The sequence below is a fragment of the Peromyscus californicus genome, unplaced genomic scaffold (assembly GCF_007827085.1).
Source record: "Peromyscus californicus insignis strain IS unplaced genomic scaffold, ASM782708v3 Scaffold_19__1_contigs__length_69161282, whole genome shotgun sequence".
Lineage (NCBI taxonomy): Eukaryota > Metazoa > Chordata > Mammalia > Rodentia > Cricetidae > Peromyscus > Peromyscus californicus.
In genome coordinates this window covers 62844891-62866576 of record NW_026294491.1, presented here as the reverse complement: position 1 = coordinate 62866576, position 21686 = coordinate 62844891, and the positions used below count along the sequence as shown (strand labels likewise).

Below are 21686 nucleotides of genomic sequence, written 5' to 3'. Positions count from 1 at the left end.
CAAGGGCTGTGCCTGGGTGCAAGGGCCACCAGAGTGCAAGAGCCACCAGAGTGCAAGAGCCACCTGAGTGCAAGAGCTACCAGAGTGCAAGAGCCACCTGAGTGCAAGAGCCACCAGAGTGCAAGAGCTACCAGAGTGCAAGAGCCACCTGAGTGCAAGAGCCACCAGAGTGCAAGAGCCACCTGAGTGCAAGAGCCACCAGAGTGCAAGAGCCACCTGAGTGCAAGAGCCACCTGAGTGCAAGAGCTACCAGAGTGCAAGAGCCACCTGAGTGCAAGAGCCACCTGAGTGCAAGAGCCACCAGAGTGCAAGAGCCACCTGAGTGCAAGAGCTACCAGAGTGCAAGAGCTACCAGAGTGCAAGGGCTACCAGAGTGCAAGGGCCACCAGAGTGCAAGGGCCACCAGTGTGCAAGAGCTACCAGAGTGCAAGAGCCACCAGAGTGCAAGAGCTACCAGAGTGCAAGAGCCACCTGAGTGCAAGAGCCACCAGAGTGCAAGAGCCACCAGAGTGCAAGAGCCACCAGAGTGCAAGAGCCACCTGAGTGCAAGAGCCACCAGAGTGCAATAGCTACCAGAGTGCAAGAGCTACCAGAGTGCAAGAGCCACCTGAGTGCAAGAGCCACCAGAGTGCAAGAGCTACCAAAGTGCAAGAGCCATCAGAGTGCAAGAGCCACCTGAGTGCAAGAGCCACCTGAGTGCAAGAGCCACCAGAGTGCAAGAGCCACCTGAGTGCAAGAGCTACCAGAGTGCAAGAGCCACCAGAGTGCAAGAGCTACCTGGGTGCAGACCCACCTGGGTGTAGACCCACCTGTGTGCAGACCCACCTGGGTGCACAGCCACCTGGGTGCAGACCCACCTGAGTGCACAGCCACCTGGGTGCAGACCCACCTGGGTGCAGACCCACCTGGGTGCACAGCCACCTGGGTGCACAGCCACCTGGGTGCAGACCCACCTGGGTGCAGACCCACCTGGGTGCACAGCCACCTGGGTGCAGACCCACCTGGGTGCAGACCCACCTGGGTGCACAGCCACATGGATGCACAGCCACCTGGGTGCACAGCCACCTGGGTGCACAGCCACCTGGGTGCAGACCCACCTGGGTGCAGACCCACCTGGGTGCAGACCCACCTGGGTGCACAGCCACCTGTTGTACATCTTTGATCTCCCCCTAACTTATCCAGGCAACCTGGCCAGCTCCTTCAGGAAGAGACAGGGCCAGGGACAGACTATGTGGGACACCTGGCCCAGGTGAAGACTTAAAAAGGGCATCCCATCTCACCCATGTCACTTCAGTCAGAATGGGTATGGTCAGGGAAAAACCAAAGAAACAAAAATAACACCAATTCAGGCAAGGAGCCTTATTCATTGCTGGAGGAATGCAGACCCGTGTCAGATGGAAATCCATGTGGATGTTCCTCAGAAAACTAAAGACAAGTTCTTACCAGCATATAACCCAGCTCTACCATTCCTGGGTGCACACCGGAAGGACTCTCCATCAGTTTACCACTGAGATACTTGCGCATCCAAGTTTACTGCTGCATGGCTTATAATAGGAAACAGAACCAGCCTAGATGCTCATCAACAGATAAATGGATTTAAAAAAAATGCAGCTCACAAGTGCAATGGAATTCTATGCAACCCTGAAGAACAGCGAAACCATGATATTTGCAGGAAAGTGGGTGAAACTGGAAATTATGTTAATCAAAATAAGGCAGACTCAGAAAGACAAAGACTGCCTGTTTTCTCTTATTGGTGATTTAAAATTACACATATATGTATATATATAATTATATGTGTGTGTGTGCCCCTGCATGTGTGTGTATGTGTAACTGTGTGTGCATAGATGAAGAAACTCTGGGAAAGGGATCTGAAAGGAGCTAGGGAAGAGCGAGGGGGGTGGAATAAATGTAACAGAGGGAGTCAGCCAAAGGAAGCAAGGGAGATGGTGGTGCAGGAGGGGACAAGTCGGAAGTATGAAACATGTGCGTGGTGAGTCATTATTGTATATGATAATCCAAAAAAGACTAGGAATAGCTGAATAGCTGGCCCTGGTGACACACACCTTTAATCCCAGCCCTTGGAGGCAAAGCAAATGTTTGAGGGGTAGCCTGGTCTACACAGTGAGTTCCAGTCCAGCCATGGCAACATAGTGAGACCCTGTCTCAGAAACAATACAATAATAATAACTCTGTGAAGACGGGGGTGGTGGTGCTCACCTGTAATCCCAATACTTAGGACGCTGCAGCTGGGCATCGGGAGTTTCAGGCCCGCCTGGCTACACAAGTGGACCGTCTCACCCAGATCTGCCCTCACCGAAATGCGTTTTATTCAAATATGGTAGCATACCAGAAAGTTCACGGTGGGGACATAGCTCGATTGGAGGAGCGCTTGCCCAACATTCAGGAAACCCATCCCTAGAAGAAGCCGGCTATGGTGACCTGTAATCAGGGCACTTGGGAAGTAGGAGCAGAAGGGTATGAAGTTCAGGGTCATCACTGGCTACACAGGAGTTTGTGGCCAACCTGGACTACATGAAAGCTGCCTCAGCAGCAAGAAAAGTACCCTGCGTGCTGAGTCCTCAAAGGGGGCACACCTGTGTAACCAGTGTGGCTGAGGTAAAGGTGCTCTGCAGCTACACAGAAGTAAACACGGACTTCTGACAACTCACAGACGACTTGGAAACAATGAGGCTTAGTTCCAGGGGCCCTGATCTGAAACAGAAAAACTTAAAGGTGGGACGCTGAGGCCAGCAGGAGACTGGAGCTGCTTTTGAAGGCAGGTGAGGCCCAGCCTACCGACTCAGGTAAGCCGGGAAGAATGCAGCAGCCGCCAAGCCCTCCAAGCCGCGGGCGCGTCGCGGTGACTCAGCCCGTACCAGGAAGAAGGAGTGCACCCAAGCTCTCCTCCAGACAGCAGCCTGATCTCGGAGGGCTCTGGGAGCCGAACCAAGCCCTCCGCGGCGAGCATCCCGGCATCCAGGGCGGGACCCCCTCCCGTCCCGCCTCCTTCCTTAGAGCAGTAGCTCCAGCCCATCGCCGGGACGGACGAGGCTGAGGGTGGTGAGGGCTCTGCGGGCGCCGTGGGGGCCACGCGGGTCCTGGCCCCGACGGCGCCCAGAAGACCTACAAGAGCTGTAAGTAGTGACTTCGAGGGCTGGGAGGCAACGGTGGGGAAGGCCCATCCCTGGCGCCCCAGCTTCCCTCTGGCTGTAACGCGGGCTGGGAGGAGGTGGCCTGGCGCCGCCGCCTCCCTAATTAGCCCTGGTGGTACCGACTCAGACGCCGGGCTTGGGGCAGCTCAGGTCCAGTGTGGGTCCCAGAGGGGTTTCCTACTGAGGATCACCCCACCTGGCTGCCAACAAACTCTCGGAATCGGGTTCTGGAGTCACTCTGGGAGTCTCCGGACACCCCCCCCCACACACACACACCACACACCCACACACACACACACACACACACACACACACACACCCTGATTGGTGACAGCTCCTCCCCACCATCAGAGTTTACAATCCCAGCCGGGCCAACAAACTGACCTCTCCTTACCTCCTTCTACACTCATCCTCGTGTTTGAAAGTTGGGGTGCCAGCCTGGAACGGGGATGGCAGGGCACTGGGGATGCTTCTGGCTGCTATGGGACGGAACGGAGTAGGGGGGGGGCGACTGGTGAGACACCAGAAACCGGAGGTCCAGTTTCTGGCGGGCTGGACCCCAAACTCCAGGCACCCAGCTTCCAAGTGGAAATCGAGGACGTGAACAAAGAGCACCAGAGGAACTAGGTTGCTCTTTGGGACAACGCGATTTGAGGGCTACTACTATTCAGACCATTGTCCCGGGGTGATTGTGACTTCTTTCTTTTGGTATTCTGAAAACTTTTGCAAAGTTTAAAACCAGAGGAACACACGCGGCTCCTTGTGCAACCGGCGAGGTTCTCCCGGCCTGAGGAGGCGGAGATCTGGGGAGACTGGAGCCCCTGGCTCTGAGCGAGGGGAGGAAACCAGACGAGCTGGCTTCCTGTGGGGGCTCGGGCCTCGGACGCCCCGCGGACAGACGTGTCCTGCCCTGGCAGCGCCGAGCCCCGCAAGGGGGAGGGGATGCGTGGGGGGCAGGGGGGAGGCAGAGACAGCGAGGAGGGGGCGGGGACAGGGTGGGCCAGGGAAGAGGGGAGGAGCGAGGGGGCTGGAGCGAGAGAAGGAAGAAGGAAGGGGCGATCGGTGGGTGCGAGCTGGCGCTGGAATGGGAGCCAAGAGCGAGTGAGCGGGGAGGGGGCGCGGGCGACACCCAGGTGTCGCATGGCGGGGTCCACGCGGTGACCTGCCTGGGAGCACAGCTTGCACGCGTCTGTGCTAGGGCACCCCAGCCAGTCCCCGGTTCCCCACGCACACTCGGGGGAGGCCCGCCCCGCCCGCTGAGCGCTGTTTTCTCCAGGTCCCGGGCCGATGTCCCAGGTGAGCGGTCAGTGCCTTCCTCTCTGCGACGCGCCCCATGGAGTCCCCAGCGCTGCCCTGGACCCAGGTAGGAGCGGGAATGGAAAGCGAAGATGGACCGCAGTGGGGTGGAAGGCTAAGAGGGTTTTTCGGGGGTGGGGTTGCTAGTTCTCTAGCGGAGACACAGGCGGATAGCTCCCAGGAGCTTGGGTGGGAGTAGGGATGAGAAGTCTGAGTGTTGGGGACCCGGTCTAAGGGGAGTTGAAGGGAGTAGAGGGCTAGGGTGAGGAGGCCGGGCCGGAGCAGGCAGCCATGGCTGAGCGGAGTTGGCTCCAACTCCCCCCAGCCCCAGCTACACACACACACACACACACACACACACACACACACACACACACACACACACACACTCCGTGGTGTCTGCCCATAATATTGGGATTTGTGTCCCAACCATTTCTGCCCAGTGTGTAAATATTTATGAGGGCCTTAGGCGGGGTGTGTGGCGGGAGGGGGGGGGCGGTGTCTGTGGCTCCCTTCCCCCAAACTAAGCAGAGTATAGTTCGAGCGCTTTTTGAAAACTTTTGTTCCAGCAACTAGTGGCTACAAACCTGGCCCCTTCCCTCCTTGCTAGCTGCGGCTCCCTCCGCCCAATCTCTCCCCAGCGTGGCACACACACACACACACACACACACACACACACACACAGAGTCTACAACGCCCCTTCCCCCACCTCAGAGGCTAAACTACCCTGATTCTCCCCGACCCTACAGACTAAGGAAGGGTGTGTGGAGACCTCCCAACCTAGCTTCCCAGTGCCTTGTCCTCACAGGCTAGAGCTTTCTCTTAAGGGCGGCTCTATGGAAGTCCAGATTCGGTCAGAGTTGGGGTTGAGGGGTGGGGTGCAAAAGTGTAGGCCCAGATTTTCTGACTGAAACCCCTGTTTTGGCTCAGTCAGAAGCCCTGCCTTCCTCCCACCCAAACTAACCTCTCCCTTTCCTCCAACTGTGTCAGTAATGAAGATCCAAGCCTGGACCTCAAACTCCCCTCATGGTCCTAGACAAGTCCTTTCCCCTTCTCTGGCCTCAGTCTCCACCCCCACCTCCCACGCCCCACCCCCAACCTGGCCCCTCTTGCTGGTGTGTCTGTTTGGGGAGTGGTCTCAGCTGCCTGTCTACCTGGCAGGCCCCTCACAACTGCGGAGGTGGAGGATCTCCAAACACTGAGGGATGTCTGGCCAATGGAGACGAGTGTCTACTCTGTCTTTGCCAGCCCTAAGTCCCTGTTCTGGTAGAGCCCTTGACTTAGGGCTTAGAATTCTGGGGAATATGCTCTTCCAAGGACTAGGCTCCTTCAGCTTGGAAGGACAGTGGGGAGCAGGCGGCTGGGAGGCCTTTGTGTCTGGGAACTTTCTCTCTCTCTCTTGGCCTCTCTCCCACCCCCACTTTTCCATTCTTTCTTCCTTCATTTTCTCTGCTCTCTCCTCTGATATCTCTTTCCAGACCCCCTCTCCTTTCTGACGTGCTCTCCACCCAATAGCAGAGGACGGGATCAAAGTGCGCTCGAAACAGGCTGCAAAGTCCAGGGGGAGCTGCTGGGAAACCTTAGTCCTGGGCTGTAATCTGAGGCCCCCAGTGTCTCAGCAAGCCCCCTCCCCAGCCTGAACTGGGCCAGACAATGTGGCTTTTGTAACACTTGTCCCGTTCTGTACTGTTCTGCCTGCTACCCAGGAAGCCCAAACCGCAGGAGATGCAGCCAAAACCCCACAGATGCCTGATCCTGAGACCAGAACCCCCCATGCTCCCTGTGTGCCCACAGGACAGGAGGCCACAGCACTGTCCCCAGAGTGAAAGCTGCTGGCAGGACAACCAGGGTGTGACATGCCTCCTCTTTCAGGCATCCAAGATGTGGACGGGGCACAGAGAACTCAGGGCAGTTGTGGTTAGGGCAGGTTTCCAAGTCCTCACACTCTTGACTCTCCCCCTGGCCTCTTCCCCACCCATTCCTGAGAGCCCCAAGAGCCTGGCTCCCTAACCCACAAGATTTCTGCCTAGCACTGGAGTGTCACATTTCTATCCATGGCTCTAAATTCAATTTCCTGAGAATTGGAGCCCTTGGACCTAAAATAAAACTGGATTGAACATAACCGGCAGCTCAGATCCTCGCCAGGCCTCCACTTAGCGGCCTGGGTCTCTGACTAGTGGATTTGCTAAATGGACATCAAAATAGTCCACCTTCTCTGGTCTCCTTGGGCTTCAGAGCCAGATGCCATCCGTAATCCTTGATGTGGCCCCTCTTCCTCCTTCCCCTAACCTGGGGCATTCTGAACTCCGACACTCAGCCCCAGACATACAGAGTACGTACTGACCACCAAAAAAGGGAAGGAGATGAACAAGGGTCCGGTTTGTAGGAGAAACTGCCACTTCATTGCCAAGTTGTCAGTAACGGGGCCGTGTGGAGGACTGACTGATATCACAAGTGTCAGGGAAGGCTTTCTGGAGAAAGGGATGAGGTTGCAGCCAGACCAGGGAGGTTGGGCGGCCGTGTGGCCATGAGGAACTATGTAAGCACAGGTACTGTTGTGATGACCCCGGGGCCTGGACAGGCTAGTCTGCCTGGAACACAAGACCTTTGTACATTAACTGTAGATGTGTGACAGAGGCCGCTAGTGTCTAGTCATGCTGGGAGTGAATGTGAGGTTTCAGCCACCACTCTCTGGCCTAAAGTCCTGGTCTTCTCTTTCCAGAGACAGCCATAGCCCAAAGGGCAGGGAGCTCAGGCCCACTGTGCACAAAGACAATGCTGGGGCCGGACTCGGAGCCCCAGAACATGGGAACTGGCCAGGTTTGAAGTGAACCCATCCCACCTGGAAGGGGTTCTCCTCTTCCTTCCTGGTGGAGAACCACGCCCCAACCTGGTGGATATCAGACAGAGGGAGCCCACAAGGTCCCTGCTGCTGGAGTGAGTCTCCCCAACTTTCCTGCGGGGCGTGTGGATTTAAATATGTTCTTCCCAGTCCTTTCGAGAGAGACTCGCAGATCCCACGTTAGGGATGAGCATGGGTTGGAGTGACTCCTGGCTGGATTTCACCAGGGGTGCCGGACACTAGCATGTTTGAGGTCACTGTAAATTAAAGAATGATGTCACTCTGGTCAGGTGGGTGAGAGATGTAGAGCTGGGTGGCCAGATGGCACCTGCTAAGACCCCAGCTGGGGACATCAGCCCCTCTCCATCGATGCCCTCAGCAGGGTCCTTTATGCATGCCCACGGTGTTCCCTCTTGGCCCTTCCCAACTCCACCTTTCTTCTGCCCTCTCTCTCACCCACACGTCAGGAGATTCTCCTGAGAGATACTCTCTTCTCCATGGCGGGACAGTGGAGTCTTTGGGTTGCAGAAGGATAACTCGGCTCTTTAGCCCCTTGATCTGCCAGCCCTCCACCCACCTGTGCCCGGCTCTCCTGTCCCACCTGTACCCTGGCTCTTCTGTCCCCTGTGCCCCGCTCTCCTGTCCCACCTGTACCCTGACTCTCCTGTCCCCTGTGCCCTGGCTCTCCTGTCCCCTGTGCCCTGGCTCTTCTGTCCCCTGTACCCTGGCTCTTCTGTCCCCTGTACCCTGGCTCTCCTGTCCCCTGTGCCCGGCTCTCCTGTCCCCTGTGCCTGGCTCTCCTGTCCCCTGTGCCCGGCTCTCCTGTCCCCTGTGCCCGGCTCTCCTGTCCCCTGTGCCCGGCTCTCCTGTCCCACCTGTGCCCTGGCTCTCCTGTCCCCTGTGCCTGGCTCTCCTGTCCCCTGTGCCCGGCTCTCCTGTCCCCTGTGCCCCAGCTCTTCAGTCCCACCTGCCCTACAAGTGCTGTTCCCAGCCCACGCCTCGGGGTCCAGATCCTGACTGCCTTTTTCTTCCAGCTCTGATGGCCTGTCTCTGAGCACTTGCTTTGTCCCTCCTCTGCCCCCCACCGTGACTGTCCTAGCTTCAGGAGGTCTGTCCCTCGTGTCCAGGCCGAACATTGACGTGAACTGACGTGGTCCCTGAATGGCAAACTTCCTCAGGCCACGGTCTGGTCTCTCTAGAATTTTTTTGTTCCATCCAGGTTCAAGATCACCAGCTTGTAGTGATTATAGGGAGAGCCACTTGGGTGAGAGGGACAGAGACGGGGACTCCCATCTCCTCAAACCCTCTTTCTTGTCTTCTTCTCTGGCGGATAACAGAGCAGGAATCTTGACTCTGTCTCTTCAGGACTGTGCACTCTGGTGACCTCAGGAGAAAGTCTGGGAAACCGAGGGACTTTAATGACCAGCTGCTGTTCCAGGCTCCCAGCCTCAGTAACACCAAATGCCATGTGCTCCCTCGTGCCCACCGAGCTGGTGGCTCTGGGTCTTGGTTCCCATTGCTCTTCTCAGAACCCTCACCCACAATGATTGTTTAAGATTCAGTGGATACTGCCTTCTCCAGGGTACCTCCTGACACACACACACACACACACACACACACACACACACACACACACACACACCAGCAGGCTTTTAAAGTTTGTTGTTGTTGTTGTTTGTTTGTGTTTTGAGACAATGTTTCTCAGTTTAACTGCCCTGGCTGTCCTGGATCTCACTCTGTAGACCAGGCTGGCCTATAACTCACAGAGATCCTCCTGCCTCTGCCTCCTGAGTGCTAGGATCAAAGGCGTGTGCTACCAATGCCCAGCTTAAAAAATTTTTTTAAAGACTTAGTCTCATGAGGCCCAGGCTGGCCTTGAACTTGCTTTGTGGCCCAGGCTGGCCTTTAAGTTTTGGTCCTCTTGCCAGCATCTCTCAAGCGCTGGGATTATAAGTAAGTGATGCCACTCCCCTTTGGCATCACTCACAGGGTAAAAAAGCTCGCATTGTTTGTTTTTGTTTTTGGGTTTCGGGTTTTTGGCAGGTGCTGGAAGTAGCAACCATGGTTCTTGTTTTCTTGTCAAACAAGTGCTTAACTGAAATACTGAAATACACTCCCAGCCCTCTTCCTCACCGAACTGCAACCTTTATTTTTTTATTTTTTTGAGTCAGATCTTGCTGTGCAAAGATCTACCACAAACGCCTCCTGTACCCCCTCCTCTCTGCCCCAGCTCCCATCTGCAGATGGGGCCCGTGGTCTGCCCTGGGCAGGCAGAAGCATGCCCACTTAGGCCTGCAGTCCTCTGTGCTACCCAATAGGCCTCTGGGATCTCCGTCCGCGCGGCCAAGGGGAACTAGGGGCTGTTAACAGGGCCTCAGGCTCAGCAGCCAGTGAGGTGGCTGGACACTGGAGCACCCCTAGGCCTACTTCCAGCTTCTGACCCCCCTCCCGATCCAAGTGCCCACATCTTCATGGATGGCTCTGTCCGTCTTCCTCCATGGCTGTCGTCTCTCCCTCTCTGATCTGCAGACAGCTCAGAGAACATCTATGGGAGAGAACATCTTGTCTCCATTCTCTGTAATGGAACCTGTTTCATTTGCAGGACCACCCTGTCTCCATTTCTCCATCTCTTGCTGGATGGGATGCTGATCTCTTATCTAGGGCGTCACTGCTGCTTTCTTCCATCTCCCTGCTTCATCTCTGTAGCCCGCCTCCCCACAGCCCTGCCCATCGGTGTCTGGTCTCAGAGTCTCTTGCTCCTGCCTCTTCCTTCTCCCAGCATGGAGAAGGCACAGGTGGAGAGGCCATGCTCTGAGACCACTGCCATCCCGCCGCACAGCACAGCCTGGGGTCTGCTGCAAGGCAGCTGCACCCCCGAAATTATCCTAGCTCGGCCTTTACCCCTGTGGCCCCCAGCTTTACCCCCAGACCCAGAGACTGAGGTTGTGGGCTCTCAGACACCTCCCATCCCCTGTCCTTTCCTGGGAGCCCACGGGGCCCTAGTCCTGCTGCTGAGGGAGCTGTGGTTTGACGGTGGCCTCGTTCCCTCATTCCGCCCACCCTGCCCAGAGCACTCTAATTACACCGGGCTGCGGCTCACCTCTTCCCCAGCACTCCTGCCTGTCTCCTGGCCTCTCTTCCTGCCTGGGGCCCCTCCCTGCTCCTCACCCCCAGGTCGCTCTCTGTCTCCTCCCCCATGCCAGTATCCCCTCTCTGACCCAGCTTCTCCACAGCTGCCCTCTTCCCGTCTCATAGCTGCTCCTCACCCTGGTGTGCCCAGGCCCTTTCTAGTCTTTGTCTGTCTTCCTCGCGGTGACTTCCTTGCTGGTCCCAGACAGCCTGTTACTAGGTCTCAGCAGCTCTGCCTTCCCACCCACTCTCCTGAATTCCCTTTTAGCATCTACCTTGTAGAGCCCGTCGGTCTGCACGGCCGTCTCTTTGACTCCATTGCTGACCAGCCTGTCTGTTTTTCTTAGACTGTGGGCCCCTCCTCTACCTGCTTCTCTTTATGCTATAGGCCCCTCGTCCTGATGCCACATACGTGTACTCCCCCATGGACACTTACATGCCCACCTGCCCTTGCACACACGTGAGTTATGATTCAGGAACTTTCATTTGAAGGTCAAACACCACAGCAGATAAGGTGATAGCTGGGTGATTCGTGAAGGGACCGGAAGTAAGGAGCTCATGAAATGCTCTGGCCTGTAGGTCAGACCTGGGCTTGGGCACACAGGAGGACACCAGGAAAACAGTCCTTCATCGTCTGCTTTTTTTCTAGCCCAGACCATGTCCCTCCTCCCCGGGCTGGAGGTAGCAGCAGGATCCACTCACCCTGCAGAAGCATCGTCAGGAGAGGGCTCCCCGGAGGAGGTGGTACCCTCCATGCCCCAAGACAGCAGTCTTGGGGCTCACCAGGCTCTGAACAGCACTGACCTCGATGTTCTCACAGAAGCTGTGACGTGTGAGTCCCAGGGAACAGGGGTCTGGGGTGGCTACTTGCAAGGGTTGCCCTAGGAAATCCAAACCAGGTGTGTCGTCAGGAGTACAGGTGCAGCAAACTCTCAACCCCGTCAGAGGCCAGGCTCCAGGCAACACCCTTTGCCTCTGAGAGAGAGAACTGGTGTGCTGGGCAGGACAAGAAGCTGAAACATGATGCAGTGTACCCTTCAGGGCAGGACCCGGGTGCAAAGGAAAGAGAGAAGCCCCAGATGCTCTGGGAAGAAGGCAGCGAAATCCATCTTTTTTCCAGGCCTGGCCGGGGGTCTCCATGGCGCCCTGGGAGCCAGGCACACACAACTGCGACCTTCCGCGATAGCATCTCAAAGCAAATTTCCTGTCTTTGAATGAGCTTGAGGGCTTTCCTAGAGAGGCATTGCCATAGCTTTTGTCAAGCCTATTCTATATAGATGGGAAACTGAGGCACAGACCCAGACCAGACCAGGACACAAGCCTGGCACTCAAGTCTCCTGGACCCACTCTGCTGTGCCTACCTGCTTTGTTGGCATAAATAATATGCCTTCTGCACCTCTAGCGAGGGCATCTGGGGCCAAGCCGGACAGCCTGGAAGGAGGGTTCTTGACTCCCCTGAGAGTGTGTCTTCCGTCTTCTGCATGCACACGCGCGCGCGCGCGCACACACACACTTGAGAAAAGGAGGTCACGGCCATGGCCACAGGGAGGGGCCCCAGGTGAGAGGGGGACAGACACCCCTGTGTCTGTGGCCTTGAGTGTTTGCGCTGTGACTCAACACCACGCCCACCCTTGGCCACCCCACAACCGAGGCCACAGGCGAGCTTTGTGTCTGCAGTGCCTCCCAGGGCCCTGGGCTCACCACAGACTCCCTCCCTCTGGCCACTGTGCCCATGTTTAGGCAGCAGGACAGTGAAGCTGGCCAGAGGCTCGGCCAGTCTGCTCCGGAGCCAGGAGGATTCAGGCCTGGCCACTCCTGCGGCTTTGCTCCTGTTTGCCCCCACCCCAGCATGGCACCTCTGTTTCCCAGCTTGTCACTGGTGGTGTCCTCCCAGACTCCAGACTCCTCTCTGTACTTCCTAGGTGTGGAATCTTCTGTGAGGACCCAGCTGGGCCTCAAGATTTTTCATCTGAGAAATGTGCCAATAATAGATTGCTTGTGATGTTTAGAGACATTACTCATGTAAGCATCTTAGTACACTGTCTCGCCCCTAATACCTACTCAAAACGTGTTAACTAGCTACTTCTTATAAGAAGTATGAGCTGGGCGGTGGTGGCACACACCTTTAATCCCAGCACTCGGGAGGCAGAGCCAGGTGGATCTCTCTGAGTTTGAGGCCAGCCTGGTCTACAGAGCAAGATCCAGGACAGGCACCAAAACTACAGAGAGAAACCCTGTCTCGAAAAACCAAAAAAAAAAAAAAAGTATGGCAGTTTTCCTCAGTCCCTCAGTTCCCTGCCTCTGCCCCACCCTTTGCCTGTCCTGAGCCCAGCTAGGTATCTCAAGTCAATCCCACTTCTGCGATTTACCAGCTGTGTGACCTTGGGAAACTTACTTTCCACCTCCCGAACTTTGTTTCCTCATCAGGAAAAAAGATAGTAGTCCAGGCATGATGGTCTACACCAGTAATCCCAGCACGTCGGAAGTGGAGACAGGAGGATGAGGGACTTGAACTCCTGTTCAAGGTCATCATCGTCAGCTACAAAGCCGGTTTGAGTCCAGCTTTGGCTACAAAAGACTGGGGAAGGGGGAGTCTTATAAAGAGGATTCCACGAGAAAACAATTAGCAAGTATTGGGGACAGTGACTGGCCGGCACGCAGTGAGTGTTCAAGGGACAGAGACTGGTTGGCACACAGTGAGTGTTCAAGGGACAGAGACTGGCCGGCATGCAGTGAGTGTTCAAGGGACAGTGACTGGCCGGCACGCAGTGAGTGTTCAAGGGACAGTGACTGGCACACAGTGAGTGTTCAAGGGACAGTAACCGGCACACAGCGAGTGTTCAAGGGGACAGTGACCAGCACACAGTGAGTGTTCAAGGGACAGAGACCGGCACACAGTGAGTGTTCAAGGGACAGTGACTGGCACACAGTGAGTGTTCAAGGGACAGTGACTGGCACACAGTGAGTGTTCAAGGGACAGTGACTGGTACTCATCTGAGGGCTTGGGGGCATCCCCATGCTCAGCTTCCTAAAACGGGTTGCTTGGGCTAGGAGGGTAACCGGCCTTCCTGGAGGTCCCTCTCCGCACCAGCTCTTCTTCTACCCCCCCACCCCCCCCCCCCACACACACACCTAGACCCAGAAGCCCCTTCGTCACTCTCTGCCCACAGCAGCAGGGCAGGATGGGACTGCGCAGGGCTGAGGGCAAGAAGCAGAAAATAAAGGGGCTGCTGTGAGGGGCCCTCGAGTGCAGGGCCAAGCGTGTGTTTCCAAACAGATGTTCCCAATAAGTCACCCAGCAGCACCAAGGGCGAAAACAGCTGGGGGTTTGGCACAGGCCGGGGTGACGGTTAACTGATTCACTGCCATCCTAAGCAACCCCAGCCAACAGAGTCTCCCCGACCCCAGCGTTCTAACCCAGATCCCAGAGCCTAAAACAAGAGAGCAGATTTCATGTGGAGTAAGAAGGTGGGGTCCAGGCACCCCTGCTTTGTACCTTTGGTTCTGGTTTTGGTTTCTCTGCGATGAGCACTGCCGTGGGAGTTGGGAGCTGAGCCCCAGTCTCCGAATGTCCCACCGAGTCACTCTGGGTTAGTCATTTCTGCTTCTTAGGCCTCAGTTTCTCCACGTAAAGGACACAGGCAACTAAGAATGAAGCAGGCAGGATTCAAACCGGTCACTGGAGGGTGATCACTCTCTGTCTCCATCTCTCCAGGCCAGCCTCAGGGGAACCCCTTAGGCTGCACCCCACTACTGCCAAATGGCTCCAGCCACAACCACCCCTCAGAACTGGGCAGTGCTGGGCATGCGGGGAATGGTGCTCCAGGAGGCCCCAAGGCCCACCGGAAGTTGCAGGCGCACCCATCTCTGGGCAGCCAGGCTGGGAGGAAGAGCAAAGGCAGCCCTCGGTCGGCTTCCCAGGTCCCCCTGCAGGCACAGGAAGGTAAGACCCCTGCCATCCCACAGCCACAGACAGGCAGCATCACCAGCTGCTGCTTAAGAAATGCATAGTTCTGTGAGTTCGAGGCCAGCCTGGTCTACAAAGAGTTCCAGGTCAGCCAGAGCTGTTACACAGAGAAACCCTGTCTCAAAAAAAAAAAAAGAGAGAAAAGAAAAAAAAAGAAAAGGAAAGAAAGAAAGAAAGAAAGAAAGAAAGAAAGAAAGAAAGAAAGAAAGAAAGAAAAAGAAATGCCTAGCTCAGCTGGACGCAATGCTTCATGCCTACTGGCTCAGCACTTAGGAGGATGAGGCAGGAGAATCAAGGCCATCCTGGGCTACATAACAAGACCCTGTCTCAAGCAGCAATAAACCAGGCGTGGTGGCCCGCACCCCTACTGTCCAGCACTCGGAGACTGAAGTAGGATTGATGTGACCTGAGTTTGCTTCCTGGTATCCACATGGTGGATATGCTGACTCCTCCAAGTTGACCTCTGACCTCCACATGTATGTGGGATGTGTGTATCAAAAGGTAGACATCCAGCCTCCAGTGAATCATCCATGAGGCCCAGGGAAAAAACAGCTAGAGGCTGGGCAGAAGCCAAGGGGAAGGTTGATACAAGGGGTCCAAGAGCCTGGCTCAGAGGAGCTCTTGATGTCCTAGTAGCCTAGTACTCCTTGCAAAGTACACCCTGTCGGTGAGTGTCCCAGCCCGACTCTCTCAGGCTCTCTGACAAAGAGTGTAGCCACCTGGGCTGATCCAGCTTAAGCCACTTTATTTCTAGAATCAGAAAATTTCCACCAGGGGGTTGTGGGGCACGTGCTTAGCATGCACACGGCTCTGCTTTCCATCTCCAGCACCAAAGAAAATGAAAAAACATTGCTTTAGGAGTGGACCATCTGTTTAGTCAAAGCAAAAGGAGAGAATAAAATAATGCTGAGCTGTAGGTGCGGGTGGGGGGGGGGGAGGAAGTGGGGGCACCTACTCATGTTGGGGGACCCTGGCCTGACCCCCTGCGAGCAGGATTCAATGTGTGCATTTGTTGTTGCTGTTTTAAGATTTGTTATTTTATGTGTATGAGTTTTGCCTGCACGGATGTGTGTGCACCATGGGTGTGCCTGGTGCCCTCAGAGGCCAGAGAGGGTGTCAGATCCCCTGGAACTGGAGTTACGAATTGGTTGAGAGCCGCCATGTGGAAGCTAGGAATCCAACTGAATGGACTCAAACCCAGGTCCTCTGCAAGAACAGCAAATGCTCTTAACCACTGAGCCAGTCTTTCTAGGGTGGGCCCTGCCCCCCCTACCTCCCCACCTCCCACCACACCCCCGAATCTGTTAAGTAAGGCATTCTGAAATCTTCTCACCCCTTGGGGCAGATTCTGCCCAAAGTATTTTATGACAGGAAGCCATTCACTGAACTTGCTCTGGGGAAGGTGGGGAGGAGGTGCAGCTAGGTGGTAGAGCACTTGTCTAGCATGTTCGAGGCCTTGGGTTCAATTCCGAGGGGTGCAAGAAAATAAATAATAATAACAACTGTGGGTTCTGGGCATCTCCTGCATCCTGTTACCTAGCCCATGCCCTCAGTGGGCTCTCAGGAGAAGGGCACACATGGGATCATTATCCGCGTGACAGGTGCAGGTATAGAGATTGTATTAGCGTGGGAACAGCCACACCAGTGTGAGAGGCTGAGACAGGGATCCAGGTAGGGAACATGAACAGGGTGTGTTTGGCATTTGGCAGGCTGACTGGGACTCCAGGAGGCAGGGACTCTGGGAAGGTTTTTATTAACGATACCAATTATGTTGAGGGATGCAAAGACCACCTGCTGACACACGGGATGGTTAGGATGGACCAGGGATTTTAATACTGCAGTGATTTACCGCATTTGCATTTGAAGAGAACTACTGGATCCATTTTGGGCATAGATAGAAGACCTGACTGCCATACCGGATGCTGGATCGCATCAATGGGCAAAGTGTAGCTGTGGTGAGTCGGGCTGGGTGTTCTGTCCCCTGGCCTGGCCCTCAGGAGGGCTCCCTGCCCAGCACTCAGCAGGGAGAGCTACAGTCCACCAGTTCAACTGAATGCCTCTGTGTTCACTTTGTGTAGCCCAAGCTGGCCTCAGATCCTCTGTGTAGCCGACGATGACCTTGAACTCCTGATCCTCTTGCCTGTACCTGCCACGAGCTGGGGTTGCAGACACGCACATCCACAACTGTATACACGGTGCTGGGATAGGACTCGGGACTGTGTGACCGCACTTCGTGGGGAAGCATTCTACTGACATGTGGCGCATCTGTGACCATGATAGACCCGGGTGACTGCCCGGGCAGAACCTGTGTCTTAGTCAGGGTTTACTATTGCTGTGAAGAGACACCATGACCACGGCAACTCTTACAAAGAAAACATTTCGTTGAGGGTGGCTCACAGTTTCAGAGGTTCAGTCCATTATCATCATGAAGGGGAGCATGACAGCGTGCAGGCAGACACGGTGCTGGAGCTGAGAGTGCTACATCTTGCAGGCAACAGGAAATCGACTGAACAGTTACACTGAGGGAAGCTTGAGCAAAAGAGACCTCAAAGCCCGCCCTCACAGTGACGCACTTCCTCCAACAGGGCCACACCTCCTAATAGTGCCACTCCATTGGGGGCCCTTTTCTTTCAAGCCACCACAACCTAGCAAGGGTGAGATGACCATCTGCTCAAAGCCTTTTGTGCAGTGGGCAATGAGAGAGCTAGGAAGAGAGAAGTGTGCCAGAGGGTGGTGAGGGGTGTGCCAGGGTGAGGAGAATTCTCCTTTCTACTGGGCAGGGGTAGTGGAGCCTGCTGGAGAGATGGCTTCTGGAGAAATAAGGAGAGAAAGGAGTGAGACTACTCCAGGCAGAGAGAGGGGTACCCGCTCGGCCGTGCTTGGCCGGGGTTCCACCAGAAGGTCAGTTTGGACGGAGCAGAGTAGAAGGTGACCAGGAACAGTCAGGAAAGACAGCTCACCAGCCTGAGGACCACCAGGAACCTAAGCTTCCCCCTATAAGGAGTCCGCGATGCTCTGAGCGGGATCTGATACAGCCTCTGGTTCAGTTTTATTTTTTCAGCCTCTATTTTTAAAGGTCTTCCTGGCTCTGGGACAGACAACATATTGTGGTATAGCCCAAGACAGAGTGTGGAGCTTAATGAGTGAGGGGTGAGCAGAATTCTGGATTGCATATTGTGGTTTATTTGTTTCATGTAGCCCAGGCTGACCTCAAACTCACCAAGTAGTTGAGGATGCCCCTGAACTGCTGATCTTCCTGCTCCTGCCTCCCAAATACTGGGATTACAGGTGTGCACCACCATGCCTAGTTTCCACAGTGTGGGGAATTGAACTCAGGGCCTCCCGCATGCTAGGCAATCACTCTGTTAACTGAGCCGAATTCCCAGCCCTTTGGATATATCTTTAAGTGGCTAATCTCTGTACCTCGGTTTCTTCATCTGTAGAATGAGGCTAATTACAGCCCACCTCATAGAGTTGTTACAGGAGGCTTAGGCGAGTGTACTTCCTGCACAGCACTTATAACAGGGCCCAGAACACCTCTTCACCCCAGTTTGTTAAATACATAATCAGAGGGCAAGTCAGAACAGGGGCTCCCGGTGCAGGCTGCCTGGGCTCCTCCAACCCCACTCCTGTCCCTATAAAGACACTAGCCATTTGCTTCTCGAGGCAATGGGGACCACAGAAGCTGGGTGACACTGTAGGCGCTCAGCCGCTCTGTCGGACTGTTGGGGCTCCCTTGCTCGCGCCTCTCACTCGCCTACCCACTGCCCACAGATTGCTGCGTCCACTGCATACTGTCGTGTCTGTTCTGTGAGTTCCTGACACTCTGCAACCTCGTCCTGGACTGCGCCACCTGTGGCTCCTGCAGCTCAGAGGACTCCTGCCTCTGCTGCTGCTGCTGTGGCTCCGGCGAGTGTGCGGACTGTGACCTGCCCTGTGACCTGGACTGTGGCATCGTGGACGCCTGCTGCGAATCGGCAGACTGCCTGGAGATCTGCATGGAGTGTTGTGGACTCTGCTTCTCCTCCTGACGCCCCAGAGCAGCCCCAGAGCTGTCACACAAATCCTGACACCTCCCCTGACCCCAGGGCCCCCCCCAGAATCCCAACCCAGATGTGAGAAGGTGGGATGGCCAGAGGAGCCATCTCAGCCACGGGACAGGTCTTTATCAGACAAGCCTGCTCTCCTTGATGGGTGACCAGGAACACGGCATCTAGAACCTGGTGGGACAGGACCAGTTAGCTGCCAGGACTCAGAACACTGTGAAAGGTAGGGGTGGGGGGTGGATGGGAGGCCCATGTCCTTCTCTACCTCTCTGCTCCAGGTGCCCACCTCCCTCTGCTACCCCAGCTTGGAGGACAGAAAATGTGAAAAGACACCTGCCCGGCCCACTGCCAGGCCCCTTCCCTCCTCCTCGGCTCATTTAGGCTCTTGTAGGGGCCTAACCCTTATAGCGACCCAAGAGGGTGGGGCTTGGGGTGGAGATGGGTGGGGGGAGACAGTAAGGAAAAGACTGGAAGTGGGGTAGAGGGAGGGCCTGTGCTATCCGTTGCTGTAAATAAAGATATTTGTTCAGTCTCCACTTTCTTCGGGACTTGTGACAAAGTGTGGGAACGTAAATGCTCAAAAGCAAACCCTTCCTGCCGGCACCTTGTATGGGCCCTGGATGGGCTGCTAAGTAAAACACTCACCACACAAGCATGAGAAATTGGCTTTGACTCCCCAGAATCCACATAGAAGATGGATGTAGAAACCCGTGTCTGCCGTTCCAGCTCCTACAGCAAGACGGAAGGCAGACAGGAGACTCTCTGGAAGCTTGAAGCCCAGCTGTCACGCAAGAAATTGTTTCAAACAAGATGGAAGGCGAGGGCTGACCCTGAGGTTGTCCTGTGGCGCACACGCACGCTAACACACACACACACACACACACACACACACACACACACACACACACACCCTGTGCTGTTCTCTGGGATTCCTTTTTCTTCTGCTTTCTGCTTCCTAAGAAGACACACTGCCCTTCTCCCTGGCTCGTGGTCTCCCTTCCTGCAAGGGAGGGAAAAGGGTAGGTCCACTTCTCACCACTGTTCCCGATGCCCGCCAACTTACACGCAGCCCAGCAAGGGAAGAGTTACCCTTGGCTGTGATTAACAACAGATGTGTTCAGGCTTTGATTAATTAATCTCCTGCTGACTGCAGCTCCTCCAAGCTTCCCGATGGAGTTGCTCCAAGGCTCAGGCTGACCCTGTGTCAACCGCAGAGGGGTGCCTTAGGAAGAGGCCTGCACACCCTGACTTGTACCCGAGATCCTGGGGGTCGGGGGCAGATGTGGCCTGAACATGGGTCATATTCCCTGGCCCAAGTCCTGGGCCCCAGTTGCCAGAGGCAGGAAGAGAAGGAAGCCTCGTCACGACCACAGGAGCCTCGGAGGTCATGGGTCCAGTGACCCATTCAGGCAAAAAGTAGGATGTGGCCAGCAGTGGCAGACCCGGGTATCACTGATCTGCCCTGGGGTACGTAGGCCCACAGGGATCAGGATCAGGTCACATGGCAGGGACTTAGGGGTCCAAGGATGAGACTTGGCTGAGGAGGGACTGTGAAATGTAGCTGTACGAAAGTATGAGCGGGTGCTGTTTCCGTCTCCATGGCTGGAGTGGCTTACAGAATTTCTGAGGGAAGGACACTCGGAAGGGCTGTAGGCAACCCAAACTCTTTGGGAATACTACAGAGCAGTGCGCTGCCCTACAGAAGGCTGCAGAAGGCTGTGACCTACAGGCCCATGCCACAGGCCTCACTTTGCCTGCTTTCTGGATTCTAACACCACACTGGAAACAGGAAAAGACAGGACCAGCCTGGAGTCACAATCAAGCCATGAGAAAGCCCAAGGTTCCCTAGTGCTCATTAGTTTGTCTATATTCATTTGTTTATAATTTTTATTTAGTTACTGCAAATGTCCAAGGCTCGAGTCCAATCTGCATTCATATGCCTGTTTGTTTGTTTGTTTGTTTGTTTGTTTGTTTGTTTGTTTGTTTTGAGACAGGGTCTTTCTATGTAGTCCTGGCTGTCCTGGAGCTCACTATGTGGACCATGCTGGTCTCGAACTCACAGATCTGCCTGCCCCTCTCTCCCCAGTACTGGGATTAAAGGCATGCACCACCACATGCAGCTTCTTTTTGTTACTGTTTTTCAACAATAATTGTGAAGGTAATTTGATCCTCTCGGTAACCCCAGGGCTGAGGCAGAGCCACCGAGTGCAGTAGATGGGTGACTTGGCTTTATTCTTGTCCATTCTCAGCAGTCATGAACACACCCATTTACATAAATGTGCTATCTCTGAAGAAGATTCCAGAAAATGAAAGGTGGGTGTAATGGTGCATGCCTGTAATCCCACACTCCGGTGACTGGGACAGGTTACAAGTTAGCAACATAGTAAGACCATGTTTCAGACTGAGTCTGAAAGTGGCATCCCTGGGCACACGAGTGTCTCTGACACTCGCAGGGCCCCCAGTGGGCCTCTGTGAATGTCGACCACAAACGGCATCAGGCTGTCCCAGGCTCCCACTGCCCTCAGCTCTTTTCATTGGAGGAGACTTGGTAAGTGGCTTCTGCTCACCCTGGCAGCCTCAGATCTCCCTCAGTCTGGGGTTGGGGGCTGAGAGGTGGTCAGAAAATCCAGGGTAAAGGATGAGGGGCTCCTGACCAATTCGGCATCAAGCCAGGTGGGCAGGAAGCCCCTCCTGGCCTCCCTGTCTGCTCACAGACTGCTGGCAGAGGCAGGAAGAGGCACCTCTGCAGTCCAAACACTGATTTCCTGTTGTAGGCTCCAGGCTGTTTTCTTTAGGATAGTGACTGAATCCGAGAGCTGAGCAGGGTGGGGGCAGGACACGGGAAGGATTTAGCCAGGCTCAGCATGCATACTCATTCCTGTGCACATTTCTTCAGGTGTGTGTGTGTGTGTGTGTGTGTGTGTGTGTGTGTGTGTGTGTGTGTACACGCACACCCACACATATACCTTCATGTGCATACACTTTGCTTGACACACACACACATCTCTACAGGAACTCCCATTCATGTGCACACTCATTCACACACAGGCCCTTCTACTCACACCCTTACACACACACACACCTTCAAGGAACACTCCTCGACATACATACACCTTTACCAGAACACCTATTCTATATGGATTTTCCTTCATATACACATACCCCTACACACACACACACACACACACACACACACACTCACTCACATACATATACCCCTACACATATACACACCTTCATATGCATAACACACA

General features: G+C 55.1%; 1 protein-coding gene across 1 annotated transcript; it reads left to right on the top strand.

Moving 5' to 3' along the window:
* Positions 1 to 4252: 4252 nt before the first annotated feature.
* On the top strand, positions 4253 to 18838 carry Mdfi (MyoD family inhibitor). The gene is made up of 4 exons (XM_052743990.1): positions 4253 to 4515; positions 11069 to 11251; positions 14135 to 14362; positions 18161 to 18838. The coding sequence occupies exons 1-4, from the start codon at positions 4440 to 4442 to the stop codon at positions 18415 to 18417; spliced, it is 744 nt and encodes a 247-aa protein (XP_052599950.1). The 5' UTR covers positions 4253 to 4439; the 3' UTR covers positions 18418 to 18838.
* The last annotated feature ends 2848 nt before the right edge of the window (positions 18839 to 21686 follow it).

What these genes read in the sequence shown, in the direction of transcription:
- Mdfi (XM_052743990.1), top strand. Translation starts at nt 4,440, where the DNA reads ATGTCCCAGGTGAGCGGTCAGTGCCTTCCTCTCTGCGACGCGCCCCAT. An exon ending in CAGCGCTGCCCTGGACCCAG is followed by an intron (nt 4,516 to 11,068) that starts GTAGGAGCGGGA and finishes CTTTTTTTCTAG; the next exon opens with CCCAGACCATGTCCCTCCTC. An exon ending in CCCCCTGCAGGCACAGGAAG is followed by an intron (nt 14,363 to 18,160) that starts GTAAGACCCCTG and finishes CACTGCCCACAG; the next exon opens with ATTGCTGCGTCCACTGCATA.